At 37.5% G+C, this 27,304-nt stretch overlaps 1 protein-coding gene across 1 annotated transcript in view; it reads left to right on the top strand.

Annotated features, from left to right (window-relative positions):
• Positions 1 to 27,304, top strand: part of LOC311287473 (phospholipid-transporting ATPase ABCA1) — a 200,442-nt gene that overhangs the window by 163,964 nt on the left and 9,174 nt on the right. The window contains exons 43-48 of the mRNA XM_084404339.1: positions 168 to 230; positions 636 to 742; positions 3,441 to 3,582; positions 10,386 to 10,520; positions 22,285 to 22,388; positions 24,054 to 24,146. Coding sequence (XP_084260465.1) covers positions 168 to 230; positions 636 to 742; positions 3,441 to 3,582; positions 10,386 to 10,520; positions 22,285 to 22,388; positions 24,054 to 24,146 — 644 coding nt within the window. The remainder of the gene's footprint in view (positions 1 to 167; positions 231 to 635; positions 743 to 3,440; positions 3,583 to 10,385; positions 10,521 to 22,284; positions 22,389 to 24,053; positions 24,147 to 27,304) is intronic.

Here is a 27,304-nt window from a genome sequence, read left to right as displayed (position 1 = left end):
GGGTTCGGGTTAGTAGAATAAGTTGACATGTAGATGCAAAGTTACTTCTGGTTAGTATAATGTCTAAAGTGGAACATCAAAATAAAGTGTTAACAAAAAAAAGAAGCTCTAAACAGGTGATTTTTATTTATTTATTTATTTATTATTATTATTATTATTTTCTTCAGATGTACCGTGTGAAGCTCACTCCAGCCGTGGATAAAGTCTGTGTGGGTGTTCCTGCTGCAGAGGTAAATGACACACACTCATATAAAATGGAAACTTATTTTAAGCACTAATAAGAAGAAAGTGTCTAAACAAATTTCATTATTTTTTTAATAAGAGTAAAATGCCAAAGGTCTTTAAATAACCTCAGCCTCTAAAGACCCCATGGAATTACTTTTTGCAGATAAAAAATAAATAATGACATTTTCTAATATTTTATAACTGTCTTTTTCCCCTGATTCCACCTGCCACCTCTATTATTAGCAAGAAACAAATATTGACTCATTGCTGTGATACTCTTTGAAAGCTACTAACTGTTGTTAAATATGTCAACACTGGCTTGAAAACTGGTCGTTGAGGTATTGTTTTTTTTATTGCTTTTTTCTGTTAATGCATTTGTCACTAAATCGTTGTGTGTGTTTGGTTTGCAGTGTTTTGGTTTGTTGGGGATAAATGGTGCAGGTAAAACTACAACTTTTAAAATGCTGACTGGAGACATCAGCCCGACAGCAGGAGATGCCTTCGTAAACGGATACAGGTACACTGTATAAAAGCAATAGAAGTAATTATGAAATTACGTATAAAGCTGTACTTAAGTCTTACTAAAGAGGGTAAAAAAAACCCACTAAAGTTCAGCAAATTTATTATGCTTAATTGGTCAGGGGAAAAGAGATGCTTAATCTTCTCAACCTCGGGAGGTCGAACTAAATATTACTGTTTATGAGCTGTTTTATTTTCTAATCTTTATCTACATTTAACATAAAATAATAAAACACATCAGAATGGGTAGCAGGGTTGCAAATATAGTCCAAATTGAGTTCACTCAGTTGAGTCTATCTAGTTTGCCAAATGTTGGTTTTGATCAATTATATTTCCCATAAATTAAAGGGAATTTTTTTTTTTTATCATTCATTTCCCACAGTAAGCTGGGTAACCTAAAAGGAGACCTATAATGCCCTTTTTCAAAGTCTTGATTTTGGTTTTAGGGTTTACTAGAATAGGTTTTCATGCTTGAATGTTCAAAATATTTTTCACAAATTTTACATTGTTCCAGCACCTCTTTCCCCAGTCTGCCAGCAACACTTTATAGAGTGGTGCAGGTATGACATCACTCTGTAGGCCACAATGCGGAAGCGAGTTAGCATTTTAGCACTTCCGGTTCCATTGTCCTGAAGTCTTTGGGTTTTTGAATGGGGTTTTGGTTAAATGACTGAAATTAGGCAGTGAACACAAGCACTTTCACTTTTTATTCATAAAATACATCAATATTACCCCACTCGTGACTTTTTGAAGCTGTTACGTGTCTTGAAAAAGGTGGTTGCTAACAAGTGGCTAAATGGGACTACAGAGGCTGTCGGTGAGATTAAACGTCATCACGCCAAAAAGGTAAACTCAGTCCGCTTTTACAGCATCGTTATGCTGTTAGTGATGGTGACGTTGAAGTCATAGGACTATGGTGTAGTTCATTTATAGCCTACCTTTAGCTTTTTACTTCTGGCGACTGCATTTAGGCTTCAAAATTCATAAAACTTGTGTTCATCTGTGATAATTATCTTGATGGACAAAACGTGCAAGTATCATAAACTTTTGTTGATCATAGAGCTTGTTTTTAGCGATAATCCAAAAGCTTATGGGAAAATCCTATTGGATTTTTGTCGAGGGAACCAGCGTGATGCTAACTGCCGGTTGGCCTACACAGTGATGTCATACCTGCCCCACTCTATTTAGTTCATGTCTCTATGAAGCCCCTTTTTCAGAAAAGCACAATGTGCTCTAATTGATCAGCTGTTGTGATTGCATGTTGATTGCAACATTGAAATGTTACCCCCCTTCAGTATTGGGAAAAGTTACTTTTAAAAGTAATGCGTTACAATATTGCGTTACTCCCTAAAAAAGTAACCAATTGCCTTATTTGTTTGATGGAAAGTAATGCGTAACAAATAAAAAGGGTCTAATTTTGGCATATGTAAAGGTTATATACATAGGTATTGTGGTGGCAAACAATTTTACATCACTGAATAAGAGACAAACATGTACCAATTGTCTTTAAAGGTAATTTAATTTCTTGCAAGAAAAGGTCAACAGTCATACAGAGTGGCTGCAGAGTGTGACAAAGAGTTGGGGCACCCTTCCTTCTTTATACCCTTCCTTCTTTATATATGGCTAAATGAACAACATGTCCTCCAACTAACACATTGTTGCATCTTACTATCCTTGAGTAAAGGCTCTTTAGTAAAGGCCCTTTGTCTCAGTCATACATTAGTCACACATTTCTCATTGTCAAGTCACGTATACAAGTTCATACACGTATGTACATTCATAAGAGTTAATAACAGTTCTTTGTTCCATCAATGTAGCAGAGAATCATGGGACTCCACATGCTGTCATGTTACTACATTAATCTACTTACTATGAATATAAGAAAATTACACATATAGAACACATTAAACTTCTTCCACAGTATATACACTGGACAAAGGTCCTTTCTCGCCAAAAGTGAAGTGATGAATTTGGAAATGCAAATCAACCCCTGTACAGTAGAGGTAAATAAATAGGATAAAGAAAAACTTTAAAAACTTAAAAATAATGTGTTACTTTAAAAAAGTAATTGTTACTTGTAATTCGTTACCCCTTACCATGACCGCAAGTTTCAACACACTATTAACGCAACTCAACCATGTCTCACCCCTTTATTTTGCGTCTACCTTGGGTGGGAATTATTTAAATGAGGAATATTGTGATGTGTGCGTTCCTGGAAGAAAACTCAAGACTACTATCGAGGCGTTTAAGGGAGTTCAGAAACAGTGCTTACTGATATAGAGAATAACACCTTTGGAGTGACTTTGTGCTCTTTGTGATCTTTGCAGACCTTTATCATGCTCAAACAGCAACATTGCAGACTAAAGAAAGTTGAACATATAAAAAAGCATAATAGGACCTCTTTTACAAAATCAACGTTAAGTAAACTGAAATACAATTTTAAGACTTATTTTACTTAGTTGCCAAAGCGACATTTCTTATTTAGTTTAACTTGATGTACTAAAATAACCATAAATAAAAATGTATAAAAACTATATACATTTACAGAAAAACTAATTAAATGACAACAACAACAAAAAAAAAACCCAGTGTAATAGTATCTCAATGATACTAAAATAACACTGCTTGTTCCAGCTAAAAAGTGATGTTATGCAGTTGCTAAGGAGTTAAGAGTGATTTCTTGTTTAACTTTTCAGCATCCGCTCTGAAATGCAGTTGGTGCAGCAGAATATGGGTTACTGTCCGCAGTTTGATGCGATAGATGACCTTTTGACGGGAAGAGAACACCTGGAGTTCTACGCTCGACTCCGAGGGGTTCCGGAAAAGGAGGTTTCCATGGTAACAGAGCCTGCGGTCTTTGTTTTGTAGACCCTTAATCTTTGTATCTAAAATTCACTCTCTGTCTATGGAATCTCTCTCTCTCTCTCTCTCTCTCTCTCTCTCTTCTGTGTGTGTGTTTGGTTCATTCTGTAGACCTTTCAGCAACAAAACCATCAAAGTGTGTGTGTCTGTGGTCTCACAAGTCTTTGATCCATTACAACTGGTTAGCTTGTGCAACATCACACACACCAAGGTTATTGTGTTTTTCATTTTCAATATATTATGTTTAATTATATTAATATATATTTTTAGATTATATATATAACATAATATTAAAATATTAATATACAATACTATTTTTATTAGATTATACATATTTCTAAAACTAAAAGTTAGTTCTGGTCATCGAATCTGATTGGGGCCTTCCAGGAGTGCGATTTTACACCCGTATCAGCGTTTATATCAGGGGTGCCCAATCCTGCTCCTGCCGATCGACTGTCCTGCACAGTTCATCTCCAACCCTAATCAAACACACCTGAAGCAACCAATTAAGGTCTTCAGGATCACTTGAAAATTAAAGGCAGGTGTGTTTGTTTAGGGTTGGAGATGAACTGTACAGGACAGTCGATCGGCAGGAGCAGGATTGGGCACCCCTGGTTTGTATCATTCCACTTGTTTCTTCGCATTCTAGACAGGCAGTAAACAGCTACAGAATCGCAGCGCCAGAAGTTTCAGAACAGAAGCAGCAGACACAGGATGGAAGTGGCTGGTGTAGCTCATACAGTCAAGTCAAGTCAAGTCACCTTCATTTATATAGCGCTGTTAACAAGATTGTTTCAAAGCGGCTTTACAGTGATAATAGGAACAGAGGTAGTTTTGGCTTTACAGCAGCTCTATAATAAAGTTATTGTCCAGCTAAGGTTAGTTTTGATTGATTCACTTCCGTCGCAACGATCATTAGTTATTAACTTAGGGGCCGCTAACACGACACTGTTCTAACAGAAAACCCTTAATGCGCTCCGGCCGCTCATCCGCACAACAACAGTGAAACACAAACCATGAAATAGGTTCCAAGGTAAAAGCCTCGAAAGATTTTGAGAAAAAAAAAGTTATCTCTGCGCAAATTTCAGAAGAAACAGAAACAAGCATTGCTTCTGCACATGTAAAATACCATGATCATCAAACATTAAAGAGCATATAAATAAAATCAACCTAACGTAACTGAATGAACTGTTGAACCCATGAAGAGGTACAGGACTGTACAAGCTTTGGGGGTGTTTTTGTTCAAAATGTTGCTTGTTTTATGAAACACCCACATACAAGTGTTGATTAAAAAAAAAAGAATGCATGAAGGAAGTTTTTTTTTTTTTTTTTTTATGCTGAGACTGTTCGTACGTTTTATATATTGCATGTTCAGATATTCATACAACAAAATAATCTGGGGGCCATGAAAATTTTGTGAAAATAATCAAAAAAGCTGGCTGTTTACCAACTTAAAAAAGAAAGAAAAGAAGCCTAATATTAAATAATAATAAATTGTAAAAAGATTTAAAATTGCCTAATATTATTTCCTTCATGGTCGTGTTATTGCAAATAGTACTTAAATAGTATGTATGCAACATATTTAACTCTTTCCCCAAAAAATATTCTAGCTTCATGCATTCTTTTTTATCAACACTTAAATTTTCATAAAAAAATGCAACATTTTGAACAAAACACTGAGAAAAGCATATTTTTTGTCAAAGACTACAACATATGCACAAGCAATGCTAACTCTGGTATACGGGCAATTCGAGACGAGATCCGAGTGCTCAGAGTGGATTTTAAAAGTGATATGGGTGAATTTTGTCTCTCTCTTCATGATGATAAGCGGAAGTAGCAGAAGTGAATGAGTTTAAAGAAGAAATTAACCAGAAATTTAAAGACTTTTCAAGCGACATGCAAACTACTAACGCCCAAATGATGAAAGCAGAACAGCGCATTGCCGATATCGAGGAATAAAACGTAGTGGCAAGTGATGCACTCCTTGAAGGCTTTGCAAACAGTCAACCGACCTAGAAGCTCGCTCAAGATGGAACAACCTAGAGGTCCTGGAGGTCCCGGAGGGATCCAAAAGAAGCAACCTACTGGACTTTGTGACGAGGATTATAAAATCGGAGCTTGGCTCTTAATGGACACCGAGCTTGGAATACAGCCTTGCCATAGAGCACTTGCTCAAAAGCCTCCCCACGATGCACCACCCAGATCACAGGTGCTGCACACAGCATGGAAAAATAAATAAGTTTGATTTGAAGAGAAGAGGATTTATTTTGATCTGGACTATCCTCCAGAATCCCCACGTATGTCTTTCTCTTCTTTAATATCACGTAAGGAGCTCAAAACCAAGGGGATTCGGTTACAAACACCAAATCCAGCTAAATTGAATTGAATGTTTTTCGAAAATGGTACCCAAATCTACGAGAATGTGGCAGATGATGCTAAAGACCTAAAGAAGTACATTCTTTCCTTTATGTCAACAGGTCAACTTCTGAACTGTAGTCATTTCACAATCACATACTTATGTATGCAAGCAAGTGCTTCTGTTTCTCCCCTCACTGTATAACATCATATGAATAACACATGATGTAATCCAATAGCATTGTCTCTAGTCATCTCGCTTCTGGTCTGTGCACGTTCATGTGTTTTGGAGGAGGCATGGCTTTGGACGACGATTTGCAGGGAGGGTGGGATTGTATGCTTTCAATGCTAGCAGGCTAAAGTTCGCATTTCCCAGATCACCAATTGCACCTTTAAGAATGGATACGTCTAATCCTCTCAAAAAGAAGGATTCAAATGCCAAAATGGTTCAAAGAACCATTTAAATAATTGGGTATATTGATATATGGAGAGAATTTCACCCCAGGGGAAAAACTATTTACTTTTTATTCAGCATGCCATTCTATCAAGAATTATAATTCAGATAGGCACAGAATCAAAAACTGTAATAACCACTCAGGGGTATACCTTATTCTCGTTGCTATTGCCATCAGGGGAACAACAGAATAAAGCACTGGTGGCTGAAATAATGATAGAAGAATTAAATAGTGCTATATCAAAGTTGAAAGCAAATAAGGCACTGGGCGCAGAAGATTATACGTCTGAATGATACAAAATATTTAGACCCCAAAAAACAAATATGCTGCTTTAATTATATATTTCGATTTCAAGGTTTGTCTGGAATAGTAGAAGACCTAGGATACGGTTTAAGACATTGCCATTGGCGAAAGAGAAGAAAGATAGAGCTCTACCATGTCTTTAGGATTATTATTATACCGCACATTTGAAACATTTATTATGCTGGTGTATTCCAAACTTGAGTATTATGTTGGATAGCTTTTGACCCAGGTTTTGAACCTGCTATGCTAGACTAAAGATTTAAACAGCAGGTTTGGAGAGGCATTACATTTTACTGTTCAATCATCTCCAATGGAATGTCATCAGGTCATTTCAGAGACATGTGGACAAGAAAAGTAGGATTTCTATAGATTCCAGCAAATTTGATTATTTTAACAAAAAAAAAAAAAATGTTTAAAGTATATTGACAGAAGATTATAATTTGGTTACATTATTTTCAAATGCATATATATTAGAAGATAACACAAAGCTGGTTTCAAGTTTATATGGATGTATACAAGCATCTAAGGCCTCGTTTACACTGTCAGTGAAATGTGACCCAATTCCGATTTTTTGCTCATATGTGACACAGATCGGATGTGTTCTATGACCGTGTAAACAGGAAAAAAAACGCATGCATTCGGATATTTCGAGATCAGTTTCAGGCCTCATTCATATGTGGAAATAAATCAGATATGTTCCAATGCGACTGTCATGTAAACAGGCAGATCGGATTTTCTGAGGCATTAGGCAACGTCTCCGCGGTTTAATGACGAGAGCAATCTCGACGCGCATTTGCAAAGGGATGGATGGCCCAACGAAACGTTGTGTCGTCGTAGGAGAGGAATGTGGACAAACGTTGACACAACATATGAAAGGTTGGCTTGCTCATCCTAAAATTTCGGACCCGCTGCTCCTCGTTAAAGCCCGCCACAATATGCTCCCACCAGTCCTGAGAACTCTCTCGCACACAATAACTGAAGTAGCCTATATGCGCAATGATGCAATGATGATGGCCCTTTTCGTCCTCCTCCGCCTCAAAATCATGGTGATGTTTGGCGAACTTCGCATAGGCTATATCGCAAAGCTAGCATCAATTTCGCGTTTGTCCATCTGTGCGAGAACCCCCTTTAAGCATGCATGATGTTTCAGATAGTATGGCAAGTGTAGACACATAAATTGGATATGGGTCACAATTGAAAGAACGTGTAAACGGACGGTCTAAAAAATCGGATATCAGGCAACAAATCAGAATTGGGCATCAAGACCTGCAGTGTAAACGAGGCCTAGAACCATCCGTCAAAATACATTAAACAAAAATGGGGGAAGGAGTCTAAATCTCAAATAACAGAGGAAGACTGGATAGATTTATGTGTGACACAGGCAAATAATACAAACTGGAAGAATTTGTATGATTCTATATAACTCCTAAATTAACAGCGCTAAACACAGGCACACAGAGTCTTTTGTTTGGAGGCAATGAACCTCAATGGCTAATAATTTTCATGTTTTTAGGGCCTGCCCGAAAAATGCCTTTCTGGCGAAAAATATACGGTTGCAATTGAAACAATAATGGGAGAAGAGTTTGACTATTCATTCATTATTTAAATTGCCCAGAAACTGTTTTAGACCAGGTGAAATACTTAAGGAACACTTAATACAAATGCAATTAAAGTCCAATAAAGATTGGTTTAAAGCACTTCATTATATTTTCAGATTTTTCCTAGTGTAACCGGATAACTATTTATGCTTAAATTGTTAATAAAGCATAATTTTTTTTATCTAACTCTAAATCTTTAATTGAGCTAATTAAACAATAATAATTGTATTAATTACAGTGACGATAAACTATTTGTATATAGCCTATTAAAGGTGGGATCAGGCCGAGGGTAATTGAAAGCAATGTGTTACTCTGGTGTAATCCATGTCTAATGTGTTTTAGTAATAATGTGTGTTTTAACGCGTCAATGGTTCAGCTCCGTTTCACGTGGAAGACGATGCTCAACGAAGTTATCATGATCAACTCGATAGCACGAGTACGACAGTCATAGTAACGAATATATTTCAACTATAACAAGATTATGGGGTTATATCATATCGATCACTAAGTGAGGAACCAAAGGAAATAAACATCAGGAGTATGTTATCTTACTTTTCAGACACACTTTGGGAGCCGACGCTTGAAACAGACAGTGGACGTGGTTTAGACGCTCCAGGCTTATATGTGTCTTTTTCATAGCTGAACCGAACGACAATAATATCGTAAATGAAAAAAACAAGCAAAGATGCCACACGAACATATTCAAGCAATGGCCACCATGTATTAGCTCTGTGAAACAAAACTAAACAATGTTAACTTACTCACCTATCAAGAAAAAATAAAGTAAACTCGGTGTCCGATGTTAGGCCTTTCCACTCCTTGAGTTCTCTCTCTTGAGTTCGCGCTGGTAAGCTTCTCGGATATTAACTCGAGTTCTACCTCTTGCCTGATTGTAGGCCTTCTTTTTAATTTTAAGTTCCGCAGACATTTTCCTCTTTTGTTTTTTTATCGGCCATCTCTCTTTCTGTAGTCTTTCGGCTAATGGTGCGTTCAAGTCATCTTTTTTACGAGTTGAACGCCACCACAATGTCGTAAATACGAGTGGGGAGCTCGGGATTTTCTTTAAGCCCTGATCTTTACGAATTAGGGGCGTGTCATTGAGAAACATACCACAATACTTCAAGGTATTTAGCTGTGATATTGTCAGGCTTTTCTATTTGCAGCGCAGTAAGCTAATTGCCTGCACAGAGTATGATAGCATTATAAAATAACAATGTAATATGTAACGATAAAGTTTGCAGTGGCTTCATAAATTAACTAAAAACATAAAAAAACAAAGCACACCTTATGCAAATCTTTGTTCTTAATTTTCTAGAACTAGAGTTTAAGAACCTTGCTGTATTTTTGTGTAATTAATTAAGAAAAAGTACACCGCCATCTTACTCCGACGAAAGTGACTTGAATGCACCTGCCGTTGTAAACACAACTTCCCACCTCGTAAGTAGAACTTCCCAGGAGGACTTGAACGCACCATAATGTCTGTGCTGTGTAACCATAATGTTACTGCTGATTGGTTACAAGTGTGTTTTGGTAGTTGGTCCAAACACAGTTTTCAAAAGTGTTTTTCAAAAACTACTGATCCCACCTTTAATATATTAACAATGTAGAAACTACAATATGTAAACCTTGAATTAACTAAAAACTAAGAGTTTCCAAATGATTTGTAAGTACTTTATTACTGTATTCTTATTATAAAGTGTTACCGAGAAATTGAGTAGCAAATGCGAGAAAAAAAAAAGTAAGAAATGCAACTTTATATCTAACAATTGTGAGTTTATAGCTTGCAATTCTCAGAAATGAAGTCACAATTGCGAGAAAAAATATATATATAAAAAAAAAATCCTTTAATTTCATTATAGTTTTAGCAATTGGTTCTTTTCGTTTCATTTCGTACATTGTTAACGTTGTATCAGTATCGTGTCACATGTCATATTGCCATATGTTGGTTTTATTTTATGTTATTTTGGGTTTTAAATCAATAGTTTCATCTTAGTTTTAGTGTTGAATGGGTGGATGTTTATTTGAATGGATGTATGCAGTGATATTCTCTCTCTTTCTGTCTTTCAAGGTGGCTGAGTGGGGTGTTCAGAAGCTCGGCCTTGTGAAATACTCAGAGAAATCTGCAGGAACGTACAGCGGCGGCAACAAGCGCAAACTCTCCACTGCCATGGCTCTGATTGGCTGCCCTCCTCTGATCTTCCTGGTAAGACACGCTCATCACACACACACCTGGCACTCCAGATCACTTCACCGTCCCATCAACATTCAGACAATCAGCACCCATTCATCTGAGCAAGTCGATAAACGTGTCTTTATTTCTGTCTGCGCTCAAATACACACATCCAGCACAAGCTACAATAGAAGCTCAATAGAAGCTGGGATGTGTTCTTGTGTTCAATCTTTCTATTTTTTTTATTGTGAATCTGTGTAAATGTACAGTATCTACAGAACTGAGTATCGTAGTGCCAACGGATACACAATACTTTTTGTATTTTTTATACATTTATATAACGCTTTTCTTATGTACTACTGTACACCCAATGTGCTTCACAATCATATCGGGGGTCTCTCCTCAATAGGAGTGTAACGGTATACAAAACTGCCGGTTCGGTTTTGACGTCACGGTTCAGTATGGTTCGGTACAGCAGGAGAGAGAAAACTAAACATAAAATCTCTTTTTTTTATTAAACAGTGGTTTAATGAAAGAATTGTGTCTCTTTCTTTAAATTAATTCAGTTATAATTGAAAGTTTCTTAATGATAAAAAATATTATCTCTGCCAATGCTGTAAAATATATAGGGAGCCCAAACTGTTATCCTAAATTAAGTACACATAAGGCAGTTTTTACATTAACTAAAGCCGAGTTCAGACTGCACGATTTTCAAAGTAGTCGGGTCACTGTTCTTTTCACACTGCGTGACTATCTGGGGTAACATTCAGTTGCTGGTGTGTTCACACTGCACGATGCATCGGCGACAGGAGGTTTCACACTGCATGACTTTCAGGAGGAAGAATCGCCGACAACTTCTGTCTGGTCCGCAAACTACGTTTCGCAACCAAACACACGCGAGAAGTGATAAGGAAATAGCGCAAAATCCCACGTGCGTAAGACCGCAGTTCTCGCGCGAGACTGAAATTGTTATTAAAAATGATAGCCTGCAAGAAGCTTGCGATCCAAATTGTCTGTGCACTGATTTGCAGCGAAAAGGAGAAAAAGAAAAACATATTATGCATGAGGAAATGGCTGGGAAGACAAGGGGAGCAAGGACTGTGTGTTCTGCAAAGAGAGTTTGGGGTAAATAAATAATGTTGCAATGTGCTGCTGTTGCTGCTGGTCAAGCAAATGTTTGTGCTTTTTCTCTGTTTGATATAATTGTAAATATATCTATTAAAATACTGATATTGTGGCCTATAACTCCTCCCCGAACTCCCCGCTGCTCTGTATCTTGCTCTCTCATTGGCTGTCGGTCATCGCCGATGTAGTTTTCAGTCAGAACACTTTTCACACTGCAGGATTTTGAATCGCCGACAGGTCCAGATATTTAGCATGCCAAATATCTCACGGGCGTCGGCGATTCTCTCAGATTGCGTCTTTGCTCATTCATACTGCGTGATTGTCACTCGCGTGAACGAGCACCGATTTGCCTGTGGTTTCGGGCATTTGTCGGCGATTTCTCAAAACCTGTCGGCGAGCCAAAATCGGGGCTAAAATCGTGCAGTCTGAACTCGGCATAACTTATACATTTAATTATGTTTTTTTTTTCTCCAATTCGTTGTTTAAATATAATATTTTACACACTGGCTGTCATTTTCATGACAGATATTTTAAACATGCATTAAATAATCAAAACATCACTAACAGGTTAAGTAAAATAAAATGAATATATAGGCTAATATAGTGCATATATTTAGCTGACTACCAAGCTGTGGACACAGAAAGACACATGAAAATTTGCTGGACGAATACGTGTACTGTTACACCCCAATTACTATTTAATCAAATGTCAAGGAAGAAAAATTAGTTTTGTGACATAAGGTAAAGTGAGGTCAACCTCAACATTGGGCTAGGGCTGGGCGGTTTTATAGCCTGGTAATACCAAACTCTGCTACTTCGCTTTGCTTCGTAGACAGAGTCTGGAAGGGCATAATAGAAAAGCGTTTTCTTTCTCGCGGGGGGGGGGCGCTTGTCTGAAGTTTAAAATCATTGGTTACCCGTAAGCCAATCACATAACGTTTGGTTAAGAAGTGTGTTATGCGCCGACTCAGCCGCATTGAACTTCAACTGTAAACACATGTATGATGCGAAAACAAAACCATCGAGCGAAATACCGGACTGAACATGGCTGTGAACGACTTTTGCAGATTATGTGAAGTAAAACTACGCATCCACGGTACAATCAGCTTCTACGTCACGGCTCTCAGCCCGCCCTCTGTTCGTTGATTGGCCGGCTGTTTTGAGGCCGGAGGAAAACTGAAAGACAGGTCGATATCTCAGACTGAGTACAGAAGCGAACTGAAATTGAGCGGAAGTACAAAGTCTGACGTAGTCAGGCTAGCGGTTTTACGGTTCGGTTTGAATATCATTACTACCCTACTCCTCAACCACCACCAGTGTGTAACATCCACTTGGATGATGGCAGCCACAATTGCACCAGTGCGCTCTCCACACACCAGCTAGGTGGAGAGGAGAGAGAGTGATCAAGCCAATTCAGTGGATGGGGTTTATTTGGAGACCGTGATTGGTCTGGGCAAATGCAAGGAATTTGACCCAAGATTACACCACTACTCTTTACGAGAAGTGCCATGGGATTTTTATTGACTACAGAGAGTCAAGACCTCTGTTTAACATCTCATTTGAAGGACAGTGGTTGTTACAATATCGTGTCCCCGTCACTTTAGTGGGGCATCAGGACCCACACAGACCACAGGGTGAGCACCCTTGCTGACCTCACTAACAACTCTTCCAGCAGCAACCTTGTTTTTCCAGGAAGTCTCCCATCCCGGTACTGACCAGTCTCAACCAGCCTTGGGCCACTGGGGGATATGGCTTTAATACTCTGCTTCTCATCCTTTTTGACTCCAGGTCCCCTTATTATTACAATAATATTCAAATGATTAGGATGGACAACTTTTTTCTCAAAATTTCTACCCAACAAAATATTTGTAAAATATTTTTCCAGTTGTTTGTGATTTACTAGATAATATTTGTTCTCACATTTTTTACCCCCCAAAAGAATTTGAAAATATTTTTCCATTCATTTGTGATTTACTGAATAAGGATTTTTAATTATATATTTTTTCACAATTTCTACCCAAAAATATATTTAGGAGCTTGGCATGACTAGAAAAATATGGGAAGAAAGTGAGATGAGATTTATTTGAAAGTGAAAATCCCAAAAAGAAAACTCAGTCTGAGCCGCAGAGACCGAAATCAAAAAGAAGTATTCAGACAGATCGGTTCAAAGGAGTAAAGCCTCCAACACAAATCAATAAAGCAGTTTCTGAGTTTCAAAATCAGAATCTGACTCGCATTCAGAAAACAGGCTGACTCAGAAACTTACAGACTAGCATGGGGAGTATAACAAAGTAGATACACTGTCATTAAAAAAATTTGGGGTTGGTAAGATTTTCATCCTTGCTTAATAAAAGTATTCATTTCTTTATAAAAAAAAAAAAAGATTTTTGAATGATTGTGTATCGATACAAGGGAAACAGACAAAACTTTTGATGAACAAGTGAGGCTGGTTAACAAAAGTGGCAGCTACTTTATATATATTTTTTTATTTATGAAGACTGATTTATGATACTGTGTGCAAAAAGACTGCCAAAATAATAATAGTATTAAAGCCAAAGCAATTTATCAAGATATTTTTTGGAAAATATTTACTTTGTATAAAGTTATAGTTTGTACTTGCTGTTTAATAATCATTTGAAACTTAGCAAATTAGCAGCTCCAGAAGTAAGATGACATTTTTTTATCTTGAACTCTGTCATGGAAATTTGCATGTACAGTACAGACACCTTGATCACAATTAATGATCAAGTAAAAAGGAATTTATACCTGTATGATATTGTGCTGTACTCACATTGGACCAGAGGTTTGGAAAATGGGTGGATGGATGATTCAGCTCAGGGATGGAAATTAGCACCCGCCACCAGCCAAATGCGGGTGATTTTGTGTTGTGGCGGGTAAACTCGCTTCACCTACCGGCCACCGTGGCGGGTAAATAAAAATATACTGTTTCACACAGACGGCGGACACTTTTAGAGGACATAAGTGTACGCTGAAATAAAGTCTTTCACCTCAGAAAAACAGACTTTCTTGTCCTGTCACGTCAGCCGTTATCCTGACCTGTTCTCATAGCGAACACTCTTCAATTGCACGCGCATGCGGCGGCGCGCGCTGTGTATCGCCTCACTGTATAAAGTGCAAAATAAACTACGAGCATGCAACGCCGTTACGTTGTAAATTACACAAAATAAAAGTAATGCAGGGATGATTTTCATTCTATTCATCAGGAGTAGTTTCCATGGTTCATTAACAGTTATTGTTAATATTGTGTATTCACCATGGTAACTGTCGTTTCCATATTAACCCCAAAATGCCACTTTATTTTTCTTTGTGTTATTTTTTATATTTTTAAATGACTCTAGTGGCTCATACCAACATTGTATTAACAAAAGCTAGTTTGGGACTGCTATTTAATAGCTTTAGCATAGGCCTAATGTTTATTTATTAGTACTAGTCATATTCTTACAATTTATGTTAAGTAAAGGGGGACAGTACTTGTGTGTGTGGAAATAGCCGGTTTCAATAAAACTACTTGTGACATGTCATATTTGGCTTTGATTTTGACTGAACATTTGCTCTCACTTTGCGGAAAAAATATTGTGATATATATCGTATATCGATATTCAGCCTAAATAATCGGGATATGACTTTTGGTCCATATCGCCCAGCCCTAGTTTCATTGTTGGGACTAAAAACCTAAAACTGGAAGCCATAAAAGACCACGAATCATTCAAATGCCACATCCAGGTAAAAAAGAGAAATATATTAAGAGAGAAAGAGAAAATGTCAATATTTCATTGAGACTTGAGATTAAATAAACTGCTTAAGTATTGTAGATCTTGTAGTATTAATTTTCACATGCAGTTACACATTGTCGGTTAAAAACAAGAAAGTGGCTGGTAAAAACATTGAGTGGCTGGTAGATTTTGAAATCCACCAGCCACAGTGGCCGGTGGACAAAAAAGTTAATTTCCATCCCTGATTTCAGCTGCAGGCGCCATCTTCTGGCGAGACGTGGGAATTCATTCGACACGACCCTCACAGTGCATTTTGGGTATTTTCTAACCATTGAGCGGAACTCGTGGAACAATTTAGCAGATTCACTCACATAATTAAATGTGTTTGTCACTCACTCCTGAGACTCTGCAGTATACGTGGACGTTGGTCCTCTTGAAAGCATGACAACCAAAACTTTTCTTCAAATTGTGAATGGATTATGATTAGCCTATTTATATACAGAAAGCGAGCAAAGAGCCCTCCCTTTATAGCGCGACTGACTGAGCTTACTCAATCTTGTGAAAATTCCTTGTTATAATCAATGAATCCAGCTACACACTGCACAACAAATCTCTTATTTACATCGTGCCTACGCTTTGGTGTTATAATGAGAGGATTTAAGATTGTGTAGAAAGCAGCCAGTGAACTTGCGTTAAAAAAAAAAACTTGTTCTGAGTGGATTCTGACTTTCCTACAGTAATCACCTCTGATTGGATGCCTGTGATTGGCTACAATCCTCAACGCTACAAAAAACATGTTGGAAATAGAAACCCTTGCACGCCACAGACGTTTGAAAGCAGTCGCACACACAGAACATGCTTGCTTGCAGTCTATGTTCTTCCTACTTTATTTTGTAGTAAGTAATGAACATGATGTGGGGAAATATATTGGAGTAAAAGTATAAATTGTATTTAGGAAATGTAGTGGAGTAAAAGTGAAAGTTGAAAGTAATATAAAAACTCAAGTACAGATTCTCCCAAAAAAAAAAAAATTAAGTACTGTAACAAAGTATTATTACTTCGTTACATTACACCACTACACTTCAGGGATGCATTGTGGTCGTGTCTATGCGCAGGTCCTCCATCTGATCTGGATCCGGCATGGATCCGGCTGACTACAGTAAACCTTGGAATAGTGTTGTCAAAAGTACAGACTTCTGTACCAAGTCGGTACTGACATTTTTAAAATGTGACGCTTTGAGCGCTGTTGAGCGGAATCGTAAACACCTCTGATTGGCCAATGTGTTCATGCGCTCATCGGATATGTCTGTGATTGGCTACAAATGATCAACGCATGGGAGCGTTTGAGAGCACACAGAAGTGTTTGAAAGTGTTTTAAAAACGGGAGCGGGAGCATTTGAAAGCACAAGCAGACGTCTATCAGCGAACCGGTCTGCTGATAGACGCCCGCTGATTTTCAAATGTGCCCGTGTGTACTGTATCTGTGTAAGCGCTCGGTGAAGAGCATCATTGATGTATATTTACAACATGTATGAAGTGCTGATCATTGTAGCCAATCACAGACATATTCGATGAGTGCGTGAGTACAATGGGCAATCAGAGGTGTTTACGATTCCGCTCAACAGCACTCAAAGCGGCACATTTTTTTCAATTTCAGTACCGACTTGGTACCGAAGTCAGTACTTTTGACAACACTACCTTGGAATAAACAGAGAGCAAAGATGCCATTCTTCGTATGATGTAACAAGTATATCAGGTGTCATAGAAAGTGTTCCCGGTTCCAGCTGACCTAGTTTATGCAGCCTAACAATCACTTACTGTAACTGATTTGAATAATATAAATCGATAATGTGCTATGTGTATTCCAGGTTAAAGAGATGTCTTTTTAGTATAGATTTAAGCTGACAGAGTGTGTCTGCTTCTCGAACAATGCTAGGAAGACTGTTCCAAAGTTTAGGTGCTAAATAGGAAAAGGATCTACCACCTGCAGTTGATTTTGATATTCTAGGTATTATCCACTGGCCAGAATTTTGAGATCGCAATAGACGTGAAGGACTATAATGTGTTAAGAGCTCGCTCAAGTACTGGGGAGCTAAACCATTTAGTGCTTTGTAAGTAATTAGCTAGATTTAAGAATGTATACAATGTTTAATAGGGAGCCAATGCAGTGTTGACAGAACTGGGCTAATATGGTCATACTTCCTGGTTCTGGTAAGAACTCTAACTGCTGCATTTTGGACCAGCTGGAGTTTGTTTATTAAGCGTGCAGGGCAACCACCCAGTAGAGCATTACATTATAATCTAGCCTTGAGGTCATGAACGCATGGACTAACTGTTCCGCATATGTCATTGAGAGCATATGTCGTAGTTTAGATATATTGATATTAAGATGGAAGAATGCGGTTTTACAGATGCTAGAAATGTGGCTTTCAAATGAAAGATTGGTATCAAAGAGCATTCCCAGGTTCCTAACTGACAAAAAAGACTTTAAAGGGCAGCCATCAAGGTGTTTGACAGTATTCTAGGTAAATACATACTTTTTTTTTTTTTTTTTTTTTTTTTTTTGAATTAAGTAATAGGAAAATACTAGTCATCCATTTTTTTTATATCAGCTATGCATTCCGTTAATTTTGGAATTGGTATGTTTCGTCGGAGCGTGTAGAAATGTAGAGCTTAATTTCATCAGCATAGCAGTGAATACTAACACCATGCTTCCTAATGATATATCCTATTGTAGCATGTACCGGGTGAAAAGCAACAGTCCTAGTACTGAGCCTTGAGGTACACCATACTGAACTTGCGATCGGTATGACACCTGTTCATATACTGCTACAAACTGATACCGGTCAGATAAGTATGATTTAAACCATGCCAATGCAGTTCCACTAATGCCAACATAATTTTAACAAGATCGGATGATAAGAGCAAATAATTTGTAACTCTAATAAGAGCAGTCTCAGTACTATTATATGGTCTAAAATCCTGACTAGAAATTCTCACTGATATCAATTATTTTTTCTAAAATAGAACATAGTTGTGAGGATACTACCTTTTTGTGTATTTTTGACAGAAAGGGTAGATTCGAGATAGGCCTGTAATTGACTAATTCTCTAGGATCAAGTTGCATTTTTTAATAAGAGGTTTAATACTAGCCAGCTTAAAAGTTTTAGGTACGTATCCTAATGACAAAGATGAATTAATGAGTAAGAAAAGGATCAATGACCTCTGAAAGCATCTCTTTCAGTAGCGTAGTCAGTATAGGGTCTAACATACATGTACATGTTGTTGATTTAGATGATTCAATGAGTTAAGATAATTCTCCCTCTCCTATAGCAATGAATGAATGGAATTTTTCCTCATGGACACTACAATGCACTACAATGTCTGATGCGATACTGTAGTAGACGGTTGCATGGTTATAATTTTCTTTTTAATATTATCAATCTTGCAAGTAAAGAAGTTCATAAAGTCATTACTGCTGTGCTGTTTGGAAGCATCATAAGTTGAAGCTTTATTTCTTGTTAATTTAGCCACTGTATTAAATAAATACTTAGGATTGTGTTTGTTTTCTTCTAAGAAAGTAAAAAAATAAGCAGAGCTTGCAGTTTTTAAGGCCTTTCTGTATGCAATAATGCTTTCCTTCCAATTGCACTAAATTTTTGGGGCTGCATTCTTAAGGGCCGGAGTTTGCTCGTTGTACCACGGCATTGGACTATTTTATTTAATCTTATGTAAGCGCAAAGGAGCAACTGTGTCTAATGCGTTGGAGTCAATAGTTTCTGTTGCAAAATTGAGTTCTAAGCTATCTGGGATGCTGAGGAGATTAAACCGATCAGGAAGATTATTTATAAAGCAATTTTTAGTGGTAGAAGTGATAGTTCTACCATATTTGTAACAGGTAGTTGGCTTTGCTGCCTTGGCTAAATGGAGTATACACAAAACTAGATAATGACCTGAGATGTCATCGCTCTGCTGCAGAATTTCAACAGCATCAGCATTGATTCCATGTGACAATATTAGATCTAAAGTGTCCTGTTTTAGGGTATAGGGGGCGATTTCAGACATAGCCTGGGCTTCAGCTAATGTGCAGCTCATTTTGCTTTCAGTACGGCTGCATGTCATACAGGATTTTATGCTATGAATAAAAGCATAATAAATGGCACAGTGATAACTACACAAGTGGTCTGTTTAACACCCAGTGTCAGTCTTTTTATTTTTCCCACTCTAAAATAATTATATGTTCTGTCTTCAACAAAGGACATAAATGTCTTTCTATTTCAGTTTTCACCTTTAGCTATTATTAGACAGGAATTAAAGGCACAGATGACATATAGCAGCACAATGATCATTCTCTCTAATGGGCTGATTATATATTCTAGTGATGTGATGCACAGTAGAGCAGAAATCATACAGAAAGAATAAAACAGTTTGCAGTGTATTTACGATAGACTTTTTCCAACATCCTGAGAAATGTAATTTCACTGACATCTTGTTAACAAATAAAAAGAATACAAACTAAAACCCAGACAAAAATCTTTCAGCCTGTTTTAATGCTACATAGTACAATAATAAAAGCTTCAGCCATTATCAAGATATGATACCTATTCAGGTTCTCTAGTTTGTTTGTTGACACTGATTAATGTTTATTCACACCCACAGGAATGATTATATGACTCCAGAGAATTTACAGATTCTGGTGTGTGTAAGTGCTAACAGTGCAAACACATCTAACAGCAGACTGTAAACAAAACAAACCTTGATATTCAGTCTTATTTGAAGTTCCAAACTCTCCTGTTGCTTTATATTGTCAGAGTCATGTGGGTATTAGCGCAAAGCTCTGTTCTGATTGGCCGGAGGAGAAAGTGGGTGGAGCCTTTCCGTTTATTAATGAATGTGCAGGAACATTTCAGAATCTATAGACCTTATGTGCCTCTATATATTCTCTGTATATTTCTGTGGCTTCACTGTCGAAGAGTAATTAACTGGTGGATTTACTTATTGCAGAGTTAACGAATTAACGGAAACATTGCAATGTTTGAAGCGGATGTCATAACCAATTCCAGTAGACCGGGGAGATTTTAAAACAAGCTGTTTATTCATAAATCTGTAAGATCTTTTCTTCATGCTGTGGAAATACTAACTGGAAGACAGAACACAATGAGTGCGGCGCTGAAAAGGAGCGGGGCTACTGTAGTACATAAGGTCTATAAAAAATAATAAGTGCATGTGGTTCCACAAAAGTCAACCTTATTATATATATGCTTGAGGCATATATATTCATATATATTCAGAGATCTTGAGGCACCATACTTTTATTTGTGGATTTGAAACTATTCTCACCCATAACCCTACACCTAGAAGAAAACTTTGGAACACTTTTCAATAAGGTCCCACTAGTTAATATTAGTTGATGTATTACTGTAACTAACATTAACAATGAGAAATACATTTGTTACAGTGTTTATTAATCTTTGTTAACGTCAGTTAATACAAATACGACTGTTCATGCTAGCTCAGCAATATTAATATTAACTGAGTTTAATAATGTGTTGGTACAACATATGGGGTTGCAGTTTTTGTGATGTACCAGGTTATGACTATCTTTTGCTTCTTATACATTTTTCTGTGTACATTTTTTTTGGTTTTTGGTTGGAATTTTGATATGTTCTGATTTACTATGCGTGTATTTTGCTCTATTTGTGAAGCACTTTGGTCAACATTCGTGTTGTCTAAAGGTGCTATATAAATAAACTTTTGACCTTGACCTTAAATAATATCAAGTCTGCTAAAATTTACAAGATTAATAATTTTTTTTGAAGTATTTTCATTGTTCGTTCATGTTCTTCTAATGCGTTACCTAATGTTAACAAATGGAACCTATTGTAAATTGTGACCAAAAACATTAATGAGACTATGATTTGAGCTGTATGAATTTCGTTATTATTCATTTTTACCTTGTGTCTGAAAGGACATTTTTCTTTCAAATATAGCTCACTTCTAGGGACCGTTTTATCCACAAAATAAACACACTCACACACACACAGACGGGAGAGAACGTCCTTGAGGATTAAAGATAAAATGAAGAGCGGAATAACGATAGAAAAGATTAAAGAAGAAAAGAACACAGCACTCCAGGTCACTCGTGGGACATTTTTAATGTATTTCCAAGCGAGATTTTACATTCCGCACTCGCGCCTCTGTTTGCTGGCATTAAAATCTCATTCTGCCTGACGGAGGCTCATATGAAGTAATCCACGTTCATAACCTGCAGAATAACTCCTGATTCACTCTCTGCGGATGCTAATTAAAGGCGGAATTACGAGGCAGGTGCTCGCAGCGTGTCCGTCCCGCTCTGAATCACTGCAGAGGATGGAGGGATGTCGTCATGTAATGATTCTCTGATTCAGGGTCTAAGGGTCATGTTATCCATTTCTACATCCAATGTACATCTTGTTTGGAATTGCATACTAACACGCTTATCTTATTATTAGTGCAATATATAGCACATGTTCTGTGTATAATATGCACATTTTGGGAACACTTTATTTTACAGTGTCCTTGTTACACGTTATATGTACATACTGTAGTAATAACCATAAATTGTGCATAATTACATGAAACTAACCCAAAACCAAACCCTAACCCTGGATTATAGAGTAAGTACATGTTGTTATTGCAATAAAAAATTTGCATTAACTAAGATTAATAACTGCTGTATAAGTATTGTTCATTGTTAGTTCATGTTCACTAATGTAGTTAACTAATGTTAACAAATGAAACCTTACTGTAAAAGTGTTACCCATCAATGTGACTTGACTTTAAATATGCAACATAATAAGGTCATGTGACAGCACTGCACTGTAGTAACTGCTTTTTCACTGCATAATGCATACTGTTTCACATACTACATTGTCGTGTGTGTGTGTGTGTGTGTGCAGGATGAGCCCACCACAGGTATGGACCCCAAGGCCCGCCGGTTTTTGTGGGACTGTATCCTCAGTGTGATCAAGGAGGGGAGATCTGTAATTCTCACCTCACACAGGTAACTAGCGTACACCTTTACTCAGCTGTCTTAATGGGCTGTTCCATAGACTTCAGTTGGTTTTAAAAGCAGCAACTATAACATGAAATCTTCCTGCATTTTTATAGTTTGAATTTTTTTTTTTACATTTAACATTTTTTTACAAATGAGGATGTCCACAAAAGGTTTTTATTTAAATTTTTTAGATTTAGCTTACTAGGTATACAATTGTCGGAATGTGGTTAAGTAGGTACAGAACACACCTTTAAGCCCAAAGTATACTTTTTTTTATATGTGTGCTAGTGTATGCCTACAGTCAAATGCGTAGCCTATCAAAGTATACTTCATTTGATAGCTTGCACGAACCCCATGTGGTAGATACTGGAAAGTTTCAAATTTGTCCAGTGTCTCCTGAAGTTATGACCGATAAAATGTCTTTGTATTCTTTTAAACTAATGTCTCATAACCCCCTCACACAAGTGCCCGTCAATGCATGCGTCTGTTTTATTGCGCAACTTCCAGCCAATCAGAATCAAGTATTCAGATAAACCATGGAATAAGAAATAATATAATAGCTTCAATAAAGAAACTCAGTGTTCCTTTGTTCCAAGTTCTAAAGTGACATTTTCGAATTAGTTACGGAGTCTTGGGCTCAACTGTTAAACTGTCAACTGGAGATTTGAATCTGTAGCAAAAGGAAGTAGCTCCACACACAAGAGGGGTTTTTAATACACCCTGTTGTTTCTTATTTATTTCCACACTTGACAGTGCCGTCAAACTGTTGTATAAACGCAATATCACTCTTGTAGTTGTGCAATATGGCTCTATATCAGCACGGCTGTGATTACCTGCGGCTGAGCCATTTCGCACTCCTACTTGTGTCATATTGATTATATAAAAAGAGTTTACTACTACCAACGGTTTGCTATGGGATAACAAAACACTGTATATTTTCATTATTATGTAATATTAATTCCCTTTTTTAAATATGTCAAATCTCTTACCTAGTTATTTGGATATGACATTAAATCTCAATTTAGTTCTCAGTTTAGCCAACATGAATTAAAAATAGATAAATCATATAATCAAACGTTATTGTAAATTACATTATATAAATCGCACACAATATTATATAACACAAAACTAATTAAAGTCCTCTTCTGTGCATTTCACCTCCTCTCTAGCTTGTTCCTGGTCTAACTTTTTAATAAACATTACTTATGAGCATATTTCATAAAGTTCAGATCTTCATGTCTAATGTACAGAGCATGTATGACTTCCATCTCATACGTGAACCTTCATTATGTCAGTTACTGATATGTTTGTATGTAAAGGGAAGGTCGCATCTTTCGCTAATTGATGCAATGTGTCGCTCCCTGGCAATATGACAGTTTAGAGATTGAGCTAATGTACGTTTGTCCCATGATTTGGCAGCAAATCAGTTTGTTTTTCTGACTCTGTCTCATTGGCTGGCTGTGCAAGGTGAAAGGCTTTCATGTGCTTCATAATGAGTCTCATTTGAATCTGGTTGGAAGCGGATCCTGAGCTCTGGGGTTTCTGATGCTTTGATGGTGTTTCTCCAGAGATTCATGCTGAGGAACGGCCAGATTTAGATGAAAACAGTCAGTGGAAACCTTTCTTAATGCTGCCATGTGTTGAAATATGTGTGTGTCTGTCTGCTTTCAGTATGGAGGAGTGTGAAGCGCTCTGCACGCGTATGGCCATCATGGTGAACGGACAGTTCAAATGCCTGGGCAGCATCCAGCACCTTAAGAGCAGGTGAGGGGGATGGTGTGTGTGTCTGTGTGTGGTCCTGGTATTCCCTACGTTATGGGGACCAAATGTCCCCACAAGTATAGTAATACTAATACCAGTAAATGTTGACCTTGTGGGCCAATTTTTTGAGTCCCCATGAGAAGACAGCTTATAAATCATACAGAATTATCTTTTTTGAAAATCTAAAATAACAAAGTTTTTTGTGATAGGTTGATGGGTATGGGGTAGTGTAGGGGGATAGAATATACAGTATACAAAATCATTATGCCTATGGAATGTCCCCATAAAACATGGAAACCCAATGTGTGTGTGTGTGTGTGTGCGTGTGCGTGTGCGTGTGTCAGGTTGGCCAAAATTCTGAAATTGAGAAATTAAGGCTCCCTTTTGATTTTTTTATTCATGAGTGTGAATTTGAATTGAATTGACAAACTTTGAATTGCACTTATAACATATTTTTAAATAATTAGTTTAATATTTAGGTGAGAGAGAGAGAGATAGAGAGAGAGAGAGAGAGAGAGAGAGAGAGAGAGAGAGAGAGGGAGTTCTAGACAAAAGTTCTAGAACTTTTTTTTTAAGAATTGAATTAAAAATATGTAAATTAAATGTTCATCTGCATTTACTGTGAATGGTAAATTAATGTTAAATATTAATTACTTTTGTTAAGGGCTGTGTCGGTAACTGGCCCACGGCAGTAAGCAAAAACACATTTTGTGCACGTGAATGTTGCTTTACGTTGATTTCAGGACACAAGTGAAGTTCAAAGCTTTTTTTACAAAAGAAATGTTAGGTTAGCAGCCAAATGTTACGTCTCGACCAAGGAAACATTTGTGGAAAAACGCAAAACAGAATAATAAACCGACATGGCTTAGTATTCTGTTTTGCGATATTCCACAAACTAACAATAACCTATTCTGTTCCTCTGAACATGAAATCTCTTGTTTTTTTCCCCTCAAATCCTAAATCACGTCTCTTTTTGGATGGGATTATAAATGTTACTTTCTTTCGTTCACTTTTAATCCCTGTATTTGCATCCTTTACTATGGCAAAAGAGAAAAACACTGTATCTCGTTAGTTTCGATCTTTGGGCCCTATTTTAACGATCTGAAACGCAAGTATCAAGCGCGAAACGCAAGTAACTTTGTGGGCGGGTCTTGGGCGCTGTTGCTATTATACCGGCGGGATAAATGACTCATGCGCTCGACGCAAATCTAAAATGGGTTGGTATGAAGTAGCTTCATTATTCATAGGTGTGGTTTGGGCGTAACGTGAAATAAACCAATCAGAGCGTCATCTCACATTCCCTTTAAGAGCAGGCGCGCTTGTTCCATGGCGGATTGCTATTATAACGGCGGATTTGCCAGGCGCACACCAGGAGCGGTTCACAGCCGAGGAGACCGACGTTCTCGCCAGGGCCGTAAAAGACAGAGAAGTGACATTGTATGGGGATGGGAGAAACCCACCCAAATTAGCTTCGGTTAAACAGGCGTATAAAAATTTGGGTAAATGTGTAAGCTAGATTTATGCCTATTTTTTCACATCTTCATGGACACAACAATGATTTCCCTCGTGTGGAATATTTTTCCTTGTAATAATGTATGGTTTTCTAAAAATGAGAACTGCTGCGTCTGTGTGTAGATGAGATAAGCAAAGTGCTGCATTGATTATGGCCAAGCATGCACCCTTAAAATAGCATATGAATAACACGCGCAACGCGTCAGTGGCGGAATTGTTTTCTAAACCTGCAAAATAGCACCAGGGAACGTTTGCGCCGGAACACGCCTCCTCTTTGCGCTGAACCGCCCCCGGGAGCGCAAGTTCATTTCTTAATTTACCGACGTGCGTCTGTGGAGGGAAAACTCAGCTGTGCGCGGGTGCAAAATAGGAGTGATACATGCGTCGGTGTACAATTCAATTGCGCTGGGTGCAAGATAGGGCCCTTTATCTCACATCAAATTACATTTTTACACAATTTGTGCTTGATGGGCTCTGTCCTGCTCATGTCCCACAGTCTTCTCAAAGCGCAGAGCAGGATATGACGAAACATTTGTGGGGAAATATAATTAAACTTGGCTTGCTTCCAAAATTTCATGTTATTTCTATTTCTTTCCATGTTCAAGGACTTTGCCTGTTGTTCTTTTTTAATGCACTTTTATGCATAACCATCAGTGGTTGGCCCTTTACCACAGCGGTGGTAAAAAATTAACTGTCATTTTGTTGCATTTTTCCAAAACAAAATTTTCTGAAAGCATCAGTTTCAACGCAATACCATTTCTAACTGTCAAAACAGTTTCATGACAATTTGTTTCATTTTATGAAATTGATCATGAATTGTGTAATCAAACATTAGAGAAATAAGGCTACCAACTAACATAATTGATGTTTCAGCATTTTATAATTTGATATGATTTTACTTTAATTAAAATTGTAAGTTTAAGGCTGTTTTGTGTATTTGGGGGGCCCCAAAGCAATGCACCCTACACAAAGGGGGCCTTACGCTGGAAAAGTTTGAGAACCACTGAAATAAATGCAGCCTTGGTAAACAGTAGAGACTTCTTTCAAAAACATTACAAATCTTACTGACCACAAACATTTTAATGGCAGAGTATGCAGCACAAACTGTCCTGATAATATTAATATTCATAATACATTTTCATACTTATTAAATTAATCATTCTATAGTTAAAATACCAACATAATTCAGGCCTTACATTTATTATGTGTCTGAATTTAGCTGTTCTCTCACTCTCTTTGTTGTAATTAATGATTGTGGAGGTGTGGGCATTAATGAGTGAAAAGGCAATTAAGAGCTGCTCCCTTGATCGACCTCCTCCCTCTCTCTCCTTTATCTTTTCTTTCCGTGCCGTCTAATGGAGCAAAGCAGTGGGACAAGATCTACACCTCTCCATCAGCCAACGATTCTCACTCTGTCTGCAGCCATTCTTTATTTAGTCCTTCCCCTGTTCTGTCGCTTCCCCTTTCTTCATCGTTTTCTTCCTCCTGTGGCGTGTTTCTGCTGCCATCTGTAGGACGCCGTCACTCACGCTGCGTTCGCGGGTCACAGTGTTCACTTCTCTCTACACACTCAGCAGGAAACACACTTCACTTCATGTTGTCAAACACAGATAACGCTTGAGTTGCACACATTGAAGGTTTTCAGTGCA

This window comes from Rutilus rutilus (assembly GCF_951802725.1).
Source record: "Rutilus rutilus genome assembly, chromosome: 3".
NCBI lineage: Eukaryota > Metazoa > Chordata > Actinopteri > Cypriniformes > Leuciscidae > Rutilus > Rutilus rutilus.
The sequence above is the reverse complement of the archived record's forward strand: the minus strand, read 5'-3'. Positions and strand labels throughout refer to the sequence as shown.